This window comes from Podarcis melisellensis (genome assembly GCF_964234715.1).
Source record: "Podarcis melisellensis genome assembly, chromosome: 16".
Lineage (NCBI taxonomy): Eukaryota > Metazoa > Chordata > Lepidosauria > Squamata > Lacertidae > Podarcis > Podarcis melisellensis.
In genome coordinates this window covers 16,941,467-16,962,768 of record NC_138533.1, presented here as the reverse complement: position 1 = coordinate 16,962,768, position 21,302 = coordinate 16,941,467, and the positions used below count along the sequence as shown (strand labels likewise).

Sequence of the window (21,302 nt, the reverse complement as noted above, 5' to 3'; positions counted from 1 at the left end):
CTGCCAGGGAAAAAGCAGATACATAAGGAGTCCAGCCAGACAAAACAAGTAAGACTGCAGTCAAAACCATTTGCCCCTGCCTTTCATGCAGTGGTACCAGAGGTGGCCAGCAGGGGGTGTACCATATGCTGTTGCACCATGACTCCCATCAGTCCCAAGCAGCAATGGCCACCAGGCAAGGGCTCATGGGAGATGGAGTCCAACAACCTTAGGAAGACATCACGTTGGCTAAACTTGGGCATGCCAGTTTACCCTCTGTGGTTCCCAAACTGTGGTCTGCGGACCAACAGAGAGACCCATGAACTTCATTCAGAGGTCTGTAAGAAATAATGGTGCCTGCAACCTCAACTACTCCAGTGCTTACCCAGGGTTTGGTTGCCTTGGACTGAAGGTCAACAACGGAGACTGTGGTGTCTTTAGGGTATACGATTGTATTTACGCATTTCTACAACCTGAGCATAGGATGGAGGGGCTCACAGCATTCGTACCCCAAGAGATCCTGCTTTCCTATTAGATTTCAAGGGAAGGCCCAAATCCAACACAGAGCACACACATCTCTGTGTATCCAGCTTCCAGCACCAGCCAAACTCTCACCCACAACTCCCTGCTTTGTCCTATCATTCCCCTTTCCTAGGATGCTGAGGTATCCAGCCTGGTGAAGTGAGACAAGTCTCACTATTTGTCTCTATGGAAACAGAGCTCACTCCTTGAAGATGTGAATGATGGGCTCTTAGCTGATTAGATAAGGCCTTTATCTTGACATGGGAACTGGCCTGCTCACTTCAGCCAGCTTTCTTCTATAGACTCTAGCCTTTGACACCCCGGATCCCAGATTTGGAAAGGATCTTAAGGGGTCATCCAGACTGAACCATCTGAAGCCCATAACATTACAAATAGAAGTCATACGGCATCTGGCATTACAAGAGCTACAAACAGGGAGAATAATCCTTAAGTGGCGAGGCCAAGAGCCTCTGCAATTTTCAAATGGTCTGTGGGGGAAGGTTTGAGAACCACACTTTGCACCACAATGTGTCTCCTTACCTCAAGGAGGTGCATAGAGAAGCCAATCTGAGACATTTCCAACTCGAATGAGCTGTATTCACGGGTCCCTGAGGAGAATGGGGGGGGGAGAAGAAATCTGTTAATAGTTGTACACCTCTTTGGGTATTTTTTTTTAGCAGAAAAGCAACAAAGTAGTAAGATAAATACAGTAGGCAGATTGATAAATGAACAAGGTGTGCTCTGTTTGCTGAAACAGAAGGTGAGCACTGACAGGGAGGGAGGGAAGGGGCTTAATCTGCCCTGCCAATTCTCCATTGCGAATGCCCCCCTTTATGAGATTTACCCAAATCTCCCTCAGTAGAGAATCTTGTGCTCATTGCTTGTCTGGTATCACCACACAGCTTTTGGCAAAGGAAGGCACTATTTTAATTCCTCCACAGTGCTCCCAATGTTCTGTTGCTCTAGGGCACTGCGGGAAATTAAAATGAAGGGTCACCTGACACTGACTGTGGCCACTACTGTGTAAGCCCAACAGGGGGCGCTATTGGTGCAGAAGAGGGCCCCAGTGCTGAGGGCCCTTAAGGTTTGAGCCAGCACTGGGCCCCACTCACACTGAGGTTTACAAAGGACAGCTGGGAACTTGTTATGAGGGAGGTGTTAGAGAGTTTCCTACCAACACTTCTTCTGCACTCCATTTTGTTTAACTTTCATAAACCACAGGGAATCTGGTGGTAGCCTCCCCCCTTTTTCACTCTTCCCCTTCTCAAACCTTCAAGGCTAAATATCCTGTCCCCTAAGGCATCCACAATATCGTTCAGGGCTGCCTCATCGGTCACGTTGAAGAAATACTTCTCATCAGGGTCGCTGGCAATGTATTTAATCTCGTTGATGAAAGAGTCCGGGTCTTTCTGCCGCCGAATGTAGTGCCCCAACACCTGAGGGAACAAAAGCCATTTTTCAAAAAATGTTTGAGGTGCAAGAAGTGCTCATTGTGACACATTATGACAACTAAGGGTGTAAGAGAATTCAGCAGAAAATGGAAACGGGAGCAGAAAATTGCCCACGTTTGCTTAATGTCTGGAACGGGAATCAGTCCAGCGGATACGGCTGGTATTCACTGTTGTAGTTGATTTCAGTCCACATACAATTTGCAGTTGGTTACATTTCCCTCATCACCACCATTTGCATTGTGCTTCCTCTGCAATGAAATGAATGAGGTGGAATACAGTGGTACCTAGGGTTATGTACTTAATCCATTCTGGAGGTCCGTTCTTAGCTTTAAACTGTTCTTAACCTGAAGCACCACTTTAGCTAATGGGGCCTCCTGTTGCTGCCTCGCCGCCGGAGCACGATTTCTGTTCTCATCCTGAAGCAAAGTTCTTAACCTGAGGCACTATTTCTGGGTTACTGGAGTCTGTAACCTGAAGCGTATGTAACCTGAGGTACCACTGTAATGTAATTTATGTCGCCATGGTGGACAACAAGATGAATAATGTTTTTAGAAAAGGGTGGACTGCAGCAGAACAGAAACAGAGCGGCATGGGAGGAACACAGGGTGGGACAGAAAGCAACTGCCTTCTTACCTCCCTACTTGAAACTCACCTGAAAATATTTGGGTGGGTGGGGGATGAATACAATAGTGGGGACCAAGAGAGAGCAATACAAAAGGATTCAAGCAATAGATTCTGCTAGTTATCTCAGAAGACCATGTCAACTTCCGCCTCTTTCACACTGAAATCATTAAATATATACATTTGCAGCTCCTTCATCTGCAAGTTGGAATGAACCAATATTAAATATAGTAATGAAGCCATTTAGCAATAAAGCCCTTATTACCTGTCAAGGTGGAAGGAAGCTAGACATGGAATCATGGCAGAAGAAGCTGCTTTGAACTCTTTTTTTCACATGGCACCTCTCTCAGCCCTTGCTCACTCTGTTTTTCACCTGCATGCACACCCACATCACCGCCGCCACCCAAAAGCCTCCTGGCACCAGCGCATGCTCACTGCAATGGCGTAGCGTGTCACGTTCCGTTTCTCACACTCTTCCAGGGCGTCTTGGAGTTCTTCGCCATCGTGGGACTCCCCGTCAGTCACCACAATCATCAGTTTGGTGGCTCCCTCTCTCCCGCCTCTTTCTGGGCTAAAGGCTTCTGTGCTGAAGAGAGAAACAAGAGGTGAGGAGGGAGGATAACCGAGATGCGCTCCTGTTCTGAGAATGGCATTTCTTGGAGACGCTGGCAGTGGGCAAGATTTTGTGTGCCATTCAGACCAGCACCAATGGAAGCCTAACAGATCTGACTCACCGGAGCACCATCTGCCAGGATGTTCTCCTGCACAAACCATGATGAAATGCAGGAGAACTTATTTATTTACTTGCTGCTTTTCCTTCCCATCTTTCCTCCAAGGTGCTACACAAGGCTCTCTAACACCGGTCCTGAAAGACCTACATTGGCTCCCAGTACATTTCTGAGAACAATTCTCAGGCCCAGTATGCCTGAAGGAGCATCTCCACCCCCATCGTTCAGCTCAGACACTGAGGTCCAGCTCTGAGGGCCTTCTGGCGGTTGCCCCACTGGAGAAGTGAGGCTACAGGGAACCAGGCAGAGAGCCTTCTTGGTGGTGGCACCTGCCCTGTGAAATGCCCTCCCATGATGGAAATAAACAACTATGTGATTTTTAGAAGACATCTGAATACAACCCTGGTTAAGGAAGTTTTTAATGTTTGATGTTTTATCATGTTTTTAATATTCTGTTGTGAGCCACCCAGAGTGGCTGGGGAAACCCAGCCAGATGGGCGGGGTATAAATAAATTGTTGTTGTTGTTGTTGTTGTATCCTCACAACAACCCTGTGAGGTAGGTCAGGCTGAGAGACACTGCGTCCATACACACCAGACCATCGGAGCTCATTCAAATCACAACACCGCCCGCCCCCCCATAAAGCCACTTGCTTCTTTGCAAAATGCCTCTTTCACACATGAGTTGGGCTTCTGCTTCTCTGTCTCTGTCAGGATCAAGAGATACACACACACACACAAACACACACCAGGCTTTGTGGATGGCAGACGCTGTCCTAGTTTCGAGCCCCTCCTGGCGGCTGATGTTTTTGGCGGCTTCAATGACCTCCTCTGCTGTTTGGTAATCCTTCAGAGTCCATTCGTGGACAGCAACCTCACTGTACTGCAATACCCCAACCTACAAGGAGAGAAAGGTTTGCTTGTGGTTTTTTTCCTTTTTCATTATTACAAAGAAAGCAAGAAAAGTGAAAGAGAACACATCATTGGGTTAAGAAAAAGAAATACACACCAGGCTGACAGAATTCAAAATATAAAGATGTGGAGGATTTAAAACATAGAATAAAATAAAACCATGCATGCTGTGGGTGGAAAGAATCTTAAAGAGGAATTGTATCCTATATTATTGGATCAACCAAATCCATTGATAAGCAGAGAGAGGGGACAGACCATGTTATTGATTATTGACATATGTAATAAAATAAAGCCAGACCTCTACAAATCTATCTTTTCTACATTGTCCTCTGGAAACCTAACTCGCAGGGTTATTATGGGAAATAAATGTGGGGAGGGCACCCATCTACACCACCCTGAGCTCCTTGGAGGAAAAAGGTGGGATATAAATGAAAGAATAATAATATATCTGTGTTGCATGTATGTCTGTGTGTGCATTATTATGTTTCGGAGCTATACTGCAGTTAAGGGTCAAGACTGCAGTAAGGATCACCAAGTAAAATGTGAAAGAGCTTCATAAGTGATAAGAATTCATGCTACATGAATGATAAGCATGATATTATTATAAAGGAGAGCAGCTGATACAGGCTACCTGGCTGTTAGTGTGACCCAGTGGAGAGGGCAAAGAGGGGGAAAGTGCAAGGGGCAGGGTGAGGTAGAAATTCTGCAAAACTCAGTAAGACTGGTGTTACTACGTAAGGGGGCTGTCTGGCCACAAAACTGGATTCAGGAGAAAACCTAACACTGACGGTTAAGAGTGAAAAACAACTCTAGATAAGGTATAAGGAGGGCTCTGCACATACAGCAAAAAACTTGAGGAAGTGTTTTCAAGGACTGTGATTGGAAGAACAGATAGTGTGGTACTCAGGCGGCAGAAAGTTGGTTGATGGAAAATAACCGGCCAAGATGACATATATTTTGCCCATCTAGGATGTGTGCTAATGGAAATGCTTCCACAGGCTATTTTGGATTCTATCCTGCAATGCAATTCTGAATAAGTCTGACTAATTGAGAACTTTGTGTAAGCCAAAAAAAAAAAAAAGAGGAAAAGGTTATTTATGTATGCCACTACTGCGGCTCGTGTTTTGCTAGCCCAAAAGTGGAAAAACAAGTCAGGTCCCAACTAAAGAAGAATGGCAACTTAAACTGGCAGAATATGCGCAGCTTGCAGAGTTAACATACAGAATAAGAGAGTAAGAAGACCCTTATTGAATATATGGGGGGAAATTGTATACACTTAAAAACGTTGGCAGCGTTAAGATAAATTCAACAATGTAAATAAGTTTTGATGGATGTAATAATAGAATACTGAATGGCTTAGTTTTTGTAAAATATGCAGGGATTTATGATATGCAAAACGAACCATGGAAAGAGAAGAAGGGAAGTCACTGATCTTTTAAGGATGTTTAAATGAGTATTTTAAATTGTAAAACGGAAATTTTAAAAAAAATTATATATAAGGAAAAAATTTAAAAAGAGTGTTTGGTGTGAGCCTCTGTACTGAACCCCAAAGGGAATTTTCTCTTTCCCCCCTCCCAGCCCATCAGATGTCTCTGAACTACAGATCCCATCACCTCCGGCTATTGGCCATGCTGACTAGCAGAGCTTCTGGGAGTTGGAGTCCGAAACATCTGCAACAACAAAAGGTGTGTTTTGCTTGGGGAACTGCCATCCGCTCCCCTTCTTGCCAACCCTTCCTTAGCCTCGGAGAAGGTTTTCGCGCTCATGCTGACTCAGCAGAGAGCCCCTCTGCGGCTCACAATGAGGCTACACAGAACCAGGTCCCCTTCCCTCCCTCTCCCTGTTTTCTTTAAGCTTCCTGTTTTGCACAGGCTGGGGTTTTCAAACGTCCCACGCCTCTGCCCTGGCACAGGCTCCATCCTGCAGCAGCAACGGAGATCGGGGAAAAGGTCAAGCGATTCCCCAGCACGTGCTCCTAACAGGCCAAGGAGAAATAAAGTATTTAGGGGTGAACTACAGAACTTGGCCACACTCTGAGAGTCACACATGGCCATTAGGGGCACATGCCATTTAATTTATGGTTCCCCCTTTTTTTGCATTAATTAAAAGTTGGGGCGATTTAAGTTTTTGCATGGATTTTTTTTTAAGAGTTTGGATTTGATATCCCGCTTTATCGCTACCCGAAGGAGTCTCAAAGCAGCTAACATTCTCCTTTCCCTTCCTCCCCCACAACAAACACTCTGTGAGGTGAGTGAGGCTGAGAGACTTCAGAGAAGTGTGACTGGCCCAAGGTCACTCAGCAGCTGCATGTGGAGGAGTGGGGAATCGAACCCGGTTCACCAGATTATGAGTCCACCGCTCTTAACCACTACACCACATTGGCTCTCAAGTTTTTGCATGGATGAAGTGGAGGAGATATCAAACCCTGGCACAGTTCCTTGTCAATTCTGGAGATTTTCTCCCTCTCTCACAACACTAGAATTCATGGACATACAAGGAAACTGAATGTTGGAGGGCTCAGGACAGAGAAAAGAAATGATTTTTTTTTACACAGTGCATAGTTAAACTATGAAAATCCTCCTGCAGGAGGGCATGTCGGTCCCTATCTTAGATGGCTTTAAACAGGATTAGACAAATTCATGGAGGATAAAGCTATCAATGGCTACTAGTCATGATGGCTATGCTCTGTCTCCACAGTCAGATGCAAACTGCAGGAGGGGAGAGTTGCTCTTGTGCTCGGATCCTGCCTGAAGGTTTCCCACAGGCATCTGGTTGGCCACTGTAAGAACAGGATGCTGGGACTCTGGTCTCATCCAGAAGGATTCTTTTTATGTAATTATGTGTAGAGTAATTGAGTTATTAAAAGTTAAAATTCTGCTCAGAAACAGTAGTGGATATATAACTGAGAAGGTGGCTTTGCATGCCAAGGTTTCCTTCTGTTTCCGAGCTGAATTATTATAGATATACTTGACATTCTGTAGCTTAATTATCAAATGATGGCTGTTGTTAAAACCAGCCATCTGAACAAATACATTCCACACATACACACAATGGTATTCCCAAACTCTTTATATGGGATATAATATTTATATGCAACCTAGCCTTCAAAAAGGTGAGCATTGCTTAATGGCAACAAGTTAAATACGGTCAAAATTTTAAAATTACTAGAAGCAGCAGACTGCCACCATCATAATCTGGGTCAGCAAAATCTAGGGTCCTCTGACGCTTGAGTACAGCAATGGATGTTTTGAGTTTACATTCTGAAACATAAGACCTTTTCTTGCAGGATTTTCTCTGGCTGCCAATTTACTATCTGGCCAAGTTTATGGTGTTGCCACTAATGTGTAACATACACTTCTGGTCCAGCTTACTTGAGGGACCGGCTTATCCCTTATACACCCAGCAGATGGCAACAGTCTGCGGGAGAGTTTATCTTTCAAGATCCAAAGATCTCAGAAGCCTGCTCTGCCGTAAATTCAGAGCAGGGCTTTTAGTGTGGCTGCCCCTGTCCTTTGGAACAGCATCCCTGCCCATTAGACTATAAGCTTGTGAGTAGGACTACGTTACTTTCTTAATCTACAGTGCCTAGAAAAATATAGGGTGTAAGAATACCAATAATAATGACCAGTGGTGTTGATGGTAATAATGCCTTGCCCTTGGCTTTGGCCCAGCACAGCTTCCTTCTTATCATGCGTGAGTCAGGGAAACGGTCCAAGCAGAGTGTCTAAGCGTTTCCTCAGCCAACATAGCCGGAGGATGTGGGGAGGAAGCCAAGCAGACTCTCGCAGGGATGTCTTGGGTGGCTCTCAACCCTCTGCCCCTTTTAAAACAAGTCACACTGTATACTGGCCTTTCCTGACCTGCTGCCCTCCAGATGTTTTGGATTTCAACTCCCAGCAGACCAGCAAGCACAGAATCCTCAAGAACCGCCTCCCCATCAAATCTCCAGTTTGCAACAGTGATATTGCCTTATAAAAGCAGATTTTTTCCACAGTGATTTTGCCCTGTGAAAGCTGATTTAGAGTAAGTAAGTTACTGTGAAGCTAAGTTATCAAGAGGAGAGTTAAATGAGTGGAACTGAGTAGTCCCATATGTTTACTGAGCGCTAGAAGCTGACAGTTTTGAAGTTGATTGTGTGAAGCTGCAGAATGACTATTTAACAAATAATGGAAAGAAACAATACAGTGGTACCTCGGGTTAAGTACTTAATTCATTCCGGAGGTCTGTTCTTAACCTGAAACTGTTCTTAACCTGAAGCTCCACTTTAGCTAATGGGGCCTCCTGCTGCTGCCGTGTCGCCGGAGCACGATTTCTGTTCTCATCCTGAAGCAAAGTTCTTAACCTGAGGTACTATTTCTGGATTAGTGGAGTCTGTAACCTGAAGCATATGTAACCTGAAGCGTATGTAACCCAAGGAACCACTGTAATTTATAAATTGAAGTGTAGCTTAGTATATGAATAGGTAGCCAAGCCTATACTGCAATTTCAAATAATATATTTTTTCCATCATATATGTTTGGATGATCATTTAAAAATTCATTTCAAACAAAATAGCAAACTCACTTGGATCTGCTCTGGATCGATGAAAAATTTGCTAAGGATGTTGCTAAGAAAGTTCTGCACCTCGTACCAAGGATAAATGCTGTTGGAACCATCCAGAACAATTATTATGTCCATGTAAGTTGAGCATCCTGTATGTAATTGAAAAGGCAGAAAGTCAGGCAATGGCAAAGGAGGGTTGTTTTTTTCAGGGGGGATAGTGGCAGGCAAATATGTTTTTCTCCATAAAGCTGGGACTAGCAAGATGACCCATTTATGGGGGATGGGCAACTTCCAAACATATACACACCCCTCTCTTCCTTTACAAAATCCCTAAACTGGATTTTGACCAGGCCACGCTCTTAAAATAGGGGTCTGCTCTCTGTAAAATATGGCACACGGCCCCGCTAGCCTGAAGTGATTCAACAGAGGCCTAAGGCTGCCACCTCAGTGAGTCCATGGAGAAAAGTCATTGGCACACGATGCATGACTGATGTCCCAACACGACTTTCCAGAGCCTGAGTCATATGGAATCATTGCAATGAGTCCTCCTGGGCCTGCAGGCTGAAGGAAAATGCTAACCAGGGGCGGGGGGGACTTAAATGCTCACAGCGGTTCCTGCATTTCAAATCACTAAAACACCCAACAGCTTTTAACAAAGGAAGCTGCCGTATATTCAGTCAAACTGCTTGTTCAGACCAGCCTACTCTGGGAGGCAGCAACTCTATCCAGGATTTCAGGTAGATAAAGGCCTTTCTTGTCATCACCTGCTATGTTAAATGTTGCAACAGGAGGGTGCCATATTAGCTAGCCCAGAGCACTTCTGAACATGTGCAAAGTGGCACTTCCCTTTCTCCTGGACCAACACAGCTATTTCTGAGGGACTTGGGAGTAGAGAGAAGAAGGGCTTCCAGCAGAGGCTGCTTTAGAAATCTGACACACCATGCAGGACACCAAAACTTACTCTGAGCTGTTGGGGCGATGTTTTCCGTCAGGCGGAAGTTCTCGTCCACGCTGGTGCAAATCCCGGTGCTGAACATGGACGTGCCGCATTCCTGGGACCACAGGGGGGCACAGGCCTGTCAAGAGAACCGGACATAAGAACCTGCCCAGCCACACTGGAGAGAAGACGCAAACTGGTTTAAGTGGAGTGTCGCCGCCAGACTTTACTGAGACCAGTGGTCTGGCAGCTTCCTGTTCTCTTTTGCCAGACAATTCTTAGCATGTTCAGAATCTGAGAGAGTTTTGGGTACAATCAGGAGGGGTTAAACTAGCGGTTCCCAAAGTGGGTGGTACTGCCCCCTGTGGGCAGTGGGGATTACTTAGCACCCCCAGGTGCTAAGAGGCAAGGGGGCAGTCAGGGGGTGGCGCTGGAGGTGTCAATGACTCTCAGACTTTGAAAAGCTGGTATCACTGGATCAAGTTAATCCATTTTGTTGAATTAATTAAGACTATGTTTTTTTATTCTAAAATAATGTTCAAAATCTGGGCTCGTCTTATACACGGATAGTATCTCCCCCCATTTTCTTAAATCGAAGTCCCCCAAAATAGGGGGCATCTTATACATGGGGGCGTCTTATAGACGGGAAAATACAGTAAATAGTTTTAACTGGGCTTTGAATAAATGTGAAACTAAGGGCTCATTCACAATTACCTTTTGCCCTGTGCTTTAAAGTGCTGTGTCCGAACACACCCACACACGGCGCTTTCCCCGTGAAAACCCACTGAATCGGAATAAGCGGTAATTTGGGTTTTCCACTTTAAAGCGCAGGGCTGTTTTGCGGCACAAAAGCAAATTTGGATGAGCCCTAATTGTCAGTGTTTTGAATTTTATTGTGTTATCGCCTTCCTTAGTGAATAGTGCTTTTTTTTATAGAGCAGGGGACACCGGGGTTGAGTTTAGGGAACCAAAGGGGAAATAGCCCAAACAGGTTTGGGAATTTCTGGTTTAAAGGCCAGTTCTTGCACCAGTGACACGGATTAAAAAAACAGGGCTTGTCCCCGATAAAAAGGGACAGCTGGCACATGTGTAATTCATTATACAGGCTGTGGAATTCCAAGTTTCCCAGTGCAAAACTTTTGAATATTTAGTTATTCATTCCATTTCTTCACAGGTCCCATCTCAGGAACCCTTGTCAGGGCTGCGGAACTCAGCCCCATTACCAACAACTGCAGCTCCCCTGTGTTCATTTGCTGCTTTGAAAGGCTGTCCTGCTCAACCCGCTTTCGGGGCCTCGCTGCCCTCAGGCCAGCTTCAAACAGATGCTCAGGCGGGCTTTGAGAGTAAACAAGAGCCTCACCACAAAAATGCCAGCCAGCCAAGCAGCAGCTAACGGCCTCCTCTGCTTGCAGGGAACGCCCAGCCAAGCTGCCCTAGATACCAGCCACAGCCTCCCTGGCCAGCTGTTCAGGGAAAGGAATTAAGCTCCTTTGGGTGTGCCATCGTCGGCTGCAGCTGTGATCTTTACAGGCACACCTCCATTAAAGAAGGGGCCCACCCCCCACCCCGCTGTTACTTGCAAGTCTTTGGCAGGCAGAAACACGACAAGCAGAGTTTTCACAATCTCTGCCTTTCCATCAGGGGCCACGTTTGAGACTCTGCACAATGGTTCTCCCAGGTTGCCGGTTTCTCGTTTTCAAGGCCACGATCCTCCTACACATTAAATCCCCTTGCTTAGTAGGAATTAAATGGGTTGTTTGTCCATTGACAACAACGGGCTTGTTGTTAGTCATGTGACAATAAAATTGCCGTAGCTATCATGAGACACGACAAAATAACCACAATAAGTATTCTTGAAATACACTACTTTAAAAAAATATAAATAGATCCTGACTATACCCAAGGCAACATTTTTGTCAATCTTGCTCCATTCTGCTACTGAATTGCCTTGCCTGTTGATTTTCAGCACACCCCACGGCTCCTAAAAGACATAGGGGCTTTGCTGAGACTGGAGGTGGGGTGAATGGGAACACTACCATCAAAATCCCTAATTTTTGTTTCTTCACTCTGCTTTTCCAAAACACACCCTGCATCCTGTTTGCAGGATGCAAGCATGCACTTCTTTCTTCCCTATTAAATGAACTGTTCTATGTCTTTTCATTATCTTTGGTAAAAATGACAAAATGTTTTTTGCAAAGCCAGGTTGCAAAGCCCTCCGGCTACCACAAATTCAGTGCTTGAAGCATTGTATGCAAGGAACGGGACCAGCCTCTTAACTGAAGACTGATGGAGATATCATATATAAACTGATGCCCCAGATGCATGTGAATCTATCCCCCAAAGGGTAAAATACTTATACCACACACATACCAAAATAAATGAAAGACAGACCAAAATGGCAGACACCCCCTCTTTCAAACAAACAAACAAACTTCATTTTAGAAATAAAATATGGGGCCATGTTGGGGACCCTAGCCTTACGATTCACCTGGCTTCCATTGAAATAATAGCAGCCTTTCCTAGATCTCATTTTTGTGCATCTGTCTCTGTTTGTGTTTTCAATTTAAATACAGAAAAAGACACCGCAAATATTGCTCACCACAAACCCGTCATCTTTGTTGGCCACAAGCGACATTCCAAAATGCATGTTTTTGATTTGCCTGGAGTTGTTCTGCAGGGCCATGTCACCTAATTTTAGTTCACAAGAGGCCAGCAAGAGGGTGGGGGAGGAAGAGAAGTAAGAAGAGGAAGTGGAAGGGGTGGGGGTGGGGAAGGACACATACAAAAATATGAGCCTGGCATCGGATCATGGCTGGGACTGGAATGAGAGGTAATAGCTACCCTGTACATTAAAACCCTCCTCCGTGATGTACGCCTGCCCTTGCCTCCCCCAAACCCTCCATGAATTCTGCTGAAAGACTCAGGATCATACCCGATTTATTTATTTATTAAGGATGGTCACAGAAGGGTACAACAAGCCCTAAATCAGGGAACCTGACGATAAATCCAACAGTGAGCTGGTCCTGCTGTCTCTGCTCCATCTCCCTTCCAATTCCACAATTCTATGAGTCTATGAATCCAGGGACACAGTGCCAGCATGAACAGACCATGTGTGCTTAACCCTCATGGAGACTTTGGACCAGTCACTGCCCACTCAGTGCCCAATTGCTCGCCCAGTCTCTTGAGGCTCAGAAGCTCAACTTTTCAAATAGCTGTATTTGTCCCTCTCTTTGAAAAGGAAGCAAAGGGTGTGTGTCAAGGCTTCCAGGAATCTTATCCCTCTCACGGTGGGAAGCCAAGAAGCGGAAAAACACAAAGAATTCTTACCAAGTAGTTTATTCAATATTCACAGAGAGAGACAAAGGAATGCGGTCTCTCTTAGTTAATGGCATTGCTCCAAGTCCCACCCCCTCAGTCCCTCCTATTCTACACCCCCCCCCTGTGCCGGCTGATCTGTGCTTTCTGCCTCTGAGTTTTCTGTTCTATTACTTTCAAGGCACGCCTTGTTCTGGGAAAAGGGGCGTCAGGAATACTTTCAAGAGACACTTCAGTCTGTTAGCTGTCTATCCCCTGCTGCTCTCCCAATATTTCCTAGCTTCTCCCCCCTGCAGCCCAGTGGCGTAGCGTGGGTTGTCAGCACCCGGGGCAAGGCAAGTAATTTGCGCCCCCTAACCCGTGGATTTGCGCCCCCTAACCCATGGATTTGCGCCCCCTAACCCCCAGATGTTGCGCCCGGTGCGGCTGGCCCCCCCCCGCACCCCCCACGCTACGCCACTGCTGCAGCCTCTGAACTATGACCTTCTGCAAACCACTGTTCTAAATCTATACTGTCCTCCTCTTCTAGGGAAGGTGCAGGAAGGGGGGGCAGTTCCCACAATTTCTCCTCAGTCCAGCCCCTGACTCCCCAATTTTTGGAACATCTTAGCTTACCTGCTGTGCCTCATGAACTTGCAACTTCTAGACTCATTTTTGGGACACTGTGCTAACTTATTGAATAAAACCTTTAAGCCATCCAATCCCAGCAACAGTACAAGTTCTGAAACTGATGGGGCAGAGGTAGGGCAAGTACTTCTCAGCAATGATGTCAATACCTACCTATGTTGACTTTGGCGCACGTTGAGTTGTTCCTCTCTCCCACAATGCACTTGTAAATGTCACCTTTTCTGTCATCTGCCGTCCCATCCCAAGGTGCCCCCACCAGCATCCTGTTGAGATTTCTTTATTTCATTAAATGTATAAACCACTTGACTATAAAAAGAAAAAGAAAACTCAAAGCGGTTTACAAAAAAAAAATCAATAAAACACAGTTTAAAAGAGCCATTCATAATATTCAAATAATAATTAAAACCAACGGTAAACTAAAAAAAAACCACATGTCAACATTCTGGATAGGCATGTCTAAACAAAAAATGTTTTCAGCAGGTGCTGAAAATCCTGCCTGATGCCATTAAATGATTTAAAAGTCATAGTAACATGAAACCATGCCAATATTTGTATATTGTTTTCTGGAGTATTGTGGCATAATTTTGCAGGTAAAACACGGTTCTTTGCAACGGGAGTTTCACGTGGAATTAGGAGCCATGGGTTCATGTCGCTGATTAATTCCCTGGCTTTTAAGGGTTATAAAAACACTGTCAATTGCTGCACCCCATGCAGCTTTTTAGGAGCTGCCCCGGAAAAGAGGAGAAGGAGGCAGCAGTGGCCCTATCTAGCAAGTAGCCATCCCCCTCTATTCTAGCACTCTATCTGTAAAATGGTAGAGTGAATGTGCTGCATTACCTCACAGGATTGTTGTGAGGGAAATCACATCTTGCAAAAAAAGAAGAAGAGTAGTTTGGATTTATTTTTTTTAAGCACTGTATTACTATTACTGTACTGAAAACTAGATGATGAACTGTGAAATTTGGCAGGACAGAGTTGGATGGAGATTTGTGCAGGAGAGAGAAAGGAAGGGAAAGGAAGAGGGAGGCCCATTTCTCTTGCATTTCCTCCCTCCTGCTCACTTTCCCCTCTCTCATTCCTCCCCCCACCCTTCATTTTGTCCATCCCCTTTCCCAGGGGGTCCCGAAAACTGTTGTCACCACCTCATCTACTCACTCAATGTGTCTGGAAAGAAGCTGGAGAAAGGAAAGGGAGGCATCCCTATTACATTACTGGCACCCCTCCCCAAAGTGTTGGCTTTGGAGAACCCAGTTCTTGGTTTGGGGGGGATCTGACACGCTGCCCCACTTTCTCACTGAAGCCAGTCCCCCCAAGCTCATGATCTAGGAGTCTTGGTTGACCACAAACTTGACATGAGCCAACAATGTGACACGGCAGTTAAAAAAGCCAATGCAATTCTGGGCTGCATCAATAGGAGTATAGCATCTAGATCAAGGGAAGTAATAGTGCCACTGTATTCTGCTCTGGTCAGACCTCACCTGGAGTACTGTGTCCAGTTCTGGGCACCACAGTTCAAGAAGGACACTGACAAACTGGAACGTGTCCAGAGGAGGAGAACCAAAATGGTCAAAGGCCTGGAAACGATGCCTTATGAGGAACGGCTAAGGGAGCTGGGCATGTTTAGCCTGGAGAAGAGGAGGTTAAGGGTGATATGATAGCCATGTTCAAATATATAAAAGGATGTCACATAGAGGAGGGAGAAAGGTTGTTTTCTGCTGCTCCAGAGAAGCGGACACGGAGCAATGGATCCAAACTACAAGAAAGAAGATTCCACCTAAACATTAGGAAGAACTTCCTGACAGTAAGAGCTGTTTGACAGTGGAATTTGTTGCCAAGGAGTGTGGTGGAGTCTCCTTCTTTGGAGGTCTTTAAGCAGAGGCTTGACAACCATATGTCAGGAGTGCTCTGATGGTGTTTCCTGCTTGGCAGGGGGTTGGACTCGATGGCCCTTGTGGTCTCTTCCAACTCTTCTATGATTCTATGAGCCCCATTGCCCACTCTGAGATGCCTTTTCCATGGGAAACAGAATGAACATGTTAAGCTTTGCATCTGATTCCTGGATTCCTCATCGCCAGCAAGATCACAGATTCCTCCTTCATTCTGGTAATACGATGGAAATATATTATGGGGAAGTAGGGCATTCCCCACAGTTTTCCTCTGAAGGTGCTGCTTGGGATTTAGCCTATCACCCCAATGTTCTACCATATTACAATATCTGGAGGTATCAAAAGATGCAACTGCGTGTCAGCCCCACTCCTCATCAGTGAGATGAATTCAGCAGGCCAGGTTGCCCCCAAGATGGTTTGAGTATGTAACACCAATCCCCCACATGATGATCAAGGGTCTGGAAACTAAGGCTCATGAGGAGCACTTGAAGGAACTGGGTGTGTTTAGCCTGGAAAAGAGGAGACTGGGAGGAGATATGATAGCCATCTTCAAATATCTTAAGGACTGTCATCACAATGGAGGAGGGAGCATGCTTGTTTTTCCCCGCTCTGGATGGTCGGACTTGAACCAATGGCTTCAAGTTGCAAGAAAGGAGATTCCAACTAAAAATTCGTAAAAAAGAACTCTCTGACAGCAAGAGCTATTCAGCAGTGGAGCCGACTCCCACAAGAGGTGGAGGTTTTCAAACAGAGGTTGGGTGTCATGGATGCTTTAGCTGAGATTCCTGCATTGCAGGCAGTTAGACTAGATGAACTTTGGGGTCCCAACTCTAAGATTCTGTGAAGAAACCCAGAGCCTGTGTTCATCCTCTGAGGCCCTTCTTCATGTGCCCCCTCTACAAAATGTCTGGAGGGTGGCAACATGAGAATGGGCCTTTTCTGCAGTGGATCCCCACTTGTAGAGTCAGCGACGGAGGAAGCCACTCGAGCGCCTGGGGCGGCGCACCTAAGGGTGGGGCGCACCGTGGGGCTTTGGGAGTCTGCCTGCCTCCTTCCACTCAGCCACTCTACAGCTGGGAGAAAGGAGGAAGCGGGTGAACCATTTGGGCAGCGCAGAGCCTGCATGCGCCGAAACCACCGCGTCTCTCCCAGGAGAGATGTGAAGGCCCCGCAGTGAGTGCCACCCAGCATTTTGTCTCCCCCCTGAGTGGTGACACCTGGGGTGGCATGGACCTACTGTACCTCCTTCCTTCACCACTGTGTAGAGTACTCTCCCCAGGGAGGCTCACCTGGCACCTCCATTACATATCTTTAGGCACCAGATGAAAATATTTCTCTATAACCAGGCCTTTGGCTGATTAAACAATCCATGGCCTTTTAAATGTGTCTGTGCAAGGGGGTTATTGGTTTGTTTGGGGGGTGGGTTGTTGTTAGGTATTTTGTGTTCTTAGTTTGTATTTTTACGTTGAAACCCACCCTGTGCTGTTGGAAGTTTAAATGCATCAGCGGAAGTTGAATTAATCACTGCAGGAGGAGCAGACTTTAACCTCCTGCAGGAGGCAGAAAAGGCCCACCAGCTTGGACGGCTTTAAAAGAGGATGAGACAAATTCAGGGAAAAGTCTTTATCAATGGTTACTAGCCGTCACAGCTATGCTCTGACTCCAGGAAATGCTGCCAACTGTTCAAATGGATCTTGCAGAGAATGACAAGCATTATCTCCAAGCTGAGAAACCTTTCTATACCGCAAGAGTTGGCAAACCTTAACCCACGCTGAATCCCATTTTCAGGTCAAAAGCTCAGGTCTCCCTGTGTTATGTACTGAGCTGAATAGGATCCAAAATGCAGCAGTCTGATTGGTCCTAGAACAATAGGATTCAGAATGCTGTCTGATTGGTCCACAGGAGCCACCCAATCCAGCTCCAGGTGGAAGTGAATCCATGACCTGATTGGCCTACAGGAGAATCCCGGAATGAGCCAATCACATGGGGCCCATTGTGTAAATAATGTATATAAAGCAGACATTATGGGGGAACTTCCATTCCTCCTCACCACTATGAGCTCAATAAAGAGCATGAAATCCACTCTCAACTCAGAGTATATTTCACCCCGATAACATAAATTCATGAGACATCCGATTTCCAACTCCCCACAGCATCATTTCAAGCTAAGGAGGCCAGACATCTGGTGAACCCATTCAGCAGGACAGCCTCCATGTGGCTCTGAGCCATCAGGGGACGCTCCAAACACCCACCAGCAGCTATGGCGGCTACACACAGAGGCTCTTCTTGAGTGCCTCTGTGTTTCATGTGATCTTTGGACCCAGTTCCCTGGCCACCCTTAATGGCAGCATATGGAAGTCTGGCATATACTGAATTTCTTCTCCATCTGTCAATTATTCTCAAGTGCACGAGTGCTGCCAACAGTTCCCTTTTGTCCTTTTGTTCTTTAACAAGTCCAGCGGATGTGCAATTGGGGAAATCAATGGTGCAGCTCGGAATTTCCCTTTCTGATTCAGGACTGACGCAGGACACCAGAGAAGAGGTGGAAGCTGCCTCAGAGGAAAGGCAGAAACGAGCAACAGGGGGCTGTTTTTAGACCTGCATTTAGGCCTCAAGGCTGTGGTGGGGGAAGACAGATTTTTTAGGTACCACAATTTGTCAGGAAATCATTGCCTGTTTCATTCCTTAGATCCTTGGCCTCAAAGCCAAAACCTTCATTCAAATAGTCTCCCCGCCCGCCCCCGCCACTAGAAAAGAAACGCTGAATGTTTCAGCACATACCCTAATCTCTGTAAAAAATTCCATTCAAAATCGCCCCTTAGAGATATATCTAGAGATGCTTAAGGAATCATCTTTATCATCATGATCATCACAACTATTTCAGTTTATTACCTGGGTTATTGACCACTAGGTTCTAATGTTATGAGAGGAGGAAAAGCTTCTCTCTAACCACTTTCTCCATGCCATGTGTAATTTTATAAATTTCTATCATGTCACTTCTTTTTTGCTTTTCCTCTAAATTAAAAAGTCCCAAACGTGGCAACCTTTCGTCATGGGAAAGAGTCGCTTCATCCCTTTGATCATTTTGGTGGCCTTTTTTCTGAAACCTTCTCCTGCTCTACCATATACTTTTGGAAGGGAGGTGTCCAGAACTTCACATAGTATGCCTAGTGCAGTTGCAGCATGGATTTATATAACGGCATAATGATAATTGGCAGTTTTATTTTTCAAATCCTGTCCTAACGATCCCTAGTGCAGATCATTTTCAGAGTTGGAGCACACTGGGGTCAGCAGACCCCAATGTTTTCCCAGGACAGACACTGAGCTAACCAGCCTGTAATTTCAAAGGTTCCCACCAGGTTCCTTTTCTAAAAATTGGTGTTACACTGTCTTCTTTCCAGTCCACAGGTGTGGAGGCTGATCTGAGGGCAGTGGCGTAGCGTGGGTTGTCAGCACCCAGGGCAAGGCAAGTAATTTGTGCCCCCTAACCCGTGGATTTGCGCCCCCTAACCCTAACCCCCAGATGTTGCGCCCGGTGCGGCCGGCCCCCCCTGCACCCCCCACGCTACGCCACTGTCTGAGGGACCAAGTTACATATTTTTGTTAGAAGATTAGGAAATTCACGTTTGAGTTCTAGGGTGGATTCCATCCGGACTTTTGTCAGTTTTCATTGTGTCTGTTAGGCCTAGATTCATCTCATCACCTCTATCTGCCTCAGTTCCTCAGACTCCCTTCCTGCACAAGGTGTTAGTTCAGGCACTGGGAATCTGCCCTAGATTTTCCACTATAAAGATGGATGCAAAGAATTCCCTCAATTTTTTCCCCAACCTGTGAGAGGGTACAGGCATACTCCACTCCCTTACGTCTTGGCATTCAAAGTGCTAATTTGCCTCCCTCCTTTGGAGCAATATAACCACCCCCCCCACCCGTCCCCACAAAAAATATATTTGTAGACAGAACGAGCCGAAGACAATTTGCTCCCTGTGGTGGAGCAGGAAATCCTCCACTCACCGCCCATCAAATTGCAGTGTCAAAGGCTAGCCAAGTTATTTTGGCACCTGAGGCCTAAAGATAATCCCATCAGCATATCTTCCCCTCCCTGGCAGCAGTAAAAATGCAGCACACTTTTATGAAATAATAACATGTTAAAATTTAAAAAGTAAGCAGCAAGTAGTCTGCCCTTCCATGACACTGGAAATTAGCTGCCTGAGTCAGTCAGCTCACTTTGTCTAATAGTAGGGCTGGCCCTGGAAGGACATGTCTTCCCTCAGGTTTCTGGAGGCTGAGGCCGTGGTTTTAAGCTTCCATGTACGTGTAAGTTTTGGTGACAATCTATAAAAAAGAGAGGAATGGCCATATTCAAAACAGCTATTGCAGGTTAGGTTTAACCAGCCTTGACTTACCATTTCTGCCCCTGGGCTGTGTACTGAAGGACTTTGTACCCAAACTGAGCTTCCTGTGGGCCACGGAAGATCTGAGGTCTTTTCACATCAATGTTAAATGGAGTTCCAAACCCTTGAATGATAAAGAAATTGAGAGCATTTTTACAAATATATATATACACGTATTACTTACATTACTGTCACCTGATATGTGGTTTTTATTGTGAGATGCTTTTAGTACTCAAATGAAAAGGCAGGATAGAAATCTGTTTAAATAAATAAATGATACAGATTTGACCCATTAAGTGACACATATTAAACATATAATTAAATAAATGACACCTTTTTTGGCCTCGTGATGTTTTTTCTACTGTCGGTGCTTGTTGTATTGATACTGCTTTGAAGTCTGTTTTGCTATCTGTTTTTGGCCTGCATTATATTTCATGATTTTGTTCACCGCTCTGAGCACTTCCTGTTGAGAACGGTGTAAATAATAGTGATAATTATGGAGATCTCAGGGATTGAAATACCTCAGCTTTCATAAGAATGAAGGTCACTAGAGACGCTGTAATACAGTATATGATTTTATTTATACATACGGGCCGAGTATAAAATTGAAAGGCTCACAGCATTAACACGCCCACAGACACTCCAACCGGCCTCCATTAGGTTTGGGAGCAGGGGCTCCCCAATGCCATCGCTCTGGATTCTCACAGCAAACAAAATCTTTATGTCTTCCCAGCTCCACCTGCAGATTAGACTAGTCCTCCTTCTTTCACACGCACTTCCACTTTGAGGTGTGCTCAGTACAAACGTCACTATTCCGCACCGGGCTGGGAAATACAGCTTGGATTGAGAAAATCTGGCCAAAATGTATCATGAGCAGAAGGTCATGCAGAGGATGCATAACCCACAAGAAATTTAACGGCAGCAAACTGAACGGAAAAAGATGCTGTGTGTCAGGCTGCAAACAGCACTCCAGAACTACAACCAAAAAACCCATGGCCTGAGTGAGAGTTGACTCAGGCATTTCTTAGTAAGGTAAGCTAGAAGGGCCAATATACACTATGCTGGCTAGGGAAGGTACATATTGGCTAGCACTCAGGCCGTCACCAATACACAGGAGTGTGTTGATTTATATTATTTATAAGGTAACCCAAGCATTACTGAACCACTTTTCTATCTGACATCCTCCAAATTGTCTCATGGAAACACACACACACACACACACACACACAGAGAGAGAGAGAGAGAGAGAGAGTGTCAAAATATTACAAAATTACCCAAAAAAACCAAGCAATAAAAGTAATAAAATAAACGTCAACAAGACTCATATTCCACAGGCAGAAACAAATACACTATAAAAAGACTCTTTACAAAACCCCAAAGAAGAAAGGGTTTC

The 21,302-nt window shown here is 45.5% G+C and overlaps 1 protein-coding gene across 1 annotated transcript in view; it reads right to left on the bottom strand.

The window, feature by feature from the left end:
- Positions 1 to 21,302, bottom strand: part of ITGA10 (integrin subunit alpha 10) — a 53,631-nt gene that overhangs the window by 20,174 nt on the left and 12,155 nt on the right. Inside the window, exons 2-10 of the mRNA XM_081892245.1 lie at positions 19,922 to 20,033; positions 13,786 to 13,895; positions 12,290 to 12,378; positions 9,715 to 9,829; positions 8,775 to 8,902; positions 4,049 to 4,197; positions 3,009 to 3,159; positions 1,772 to 1,937; positions 1,042 to 1,109 (exon numbers count right to left, since the gene is read on the bottom strand). Coding sequence (XP_081748371.1) covers positions 1,042 to 1,109; positions 1,772 to 1,937; positions 3,009 to 3,159; positions 4,049 to 4,197; positions 8,775 to 8,902; positions 9,715 to 9,829; positions 12,290 to 12,378; positions 13,786 to 13,895; positions 19,922 to 20,033 — 1,088 coding nt within the window. The remainder of the gene's footprint in view (positions 1 to 1,041; positions 1,110 to 1,771; positions 1,938 to 3,008; positions 3,160 to 4,048; positions 4,198 to 8,774; positions 8,903 to 9,714; positions 9,830 to 12,289; positions 12,379 to 13,785; positions 13,896 to 19,921; positions 20,034 to 21,302) is intronic.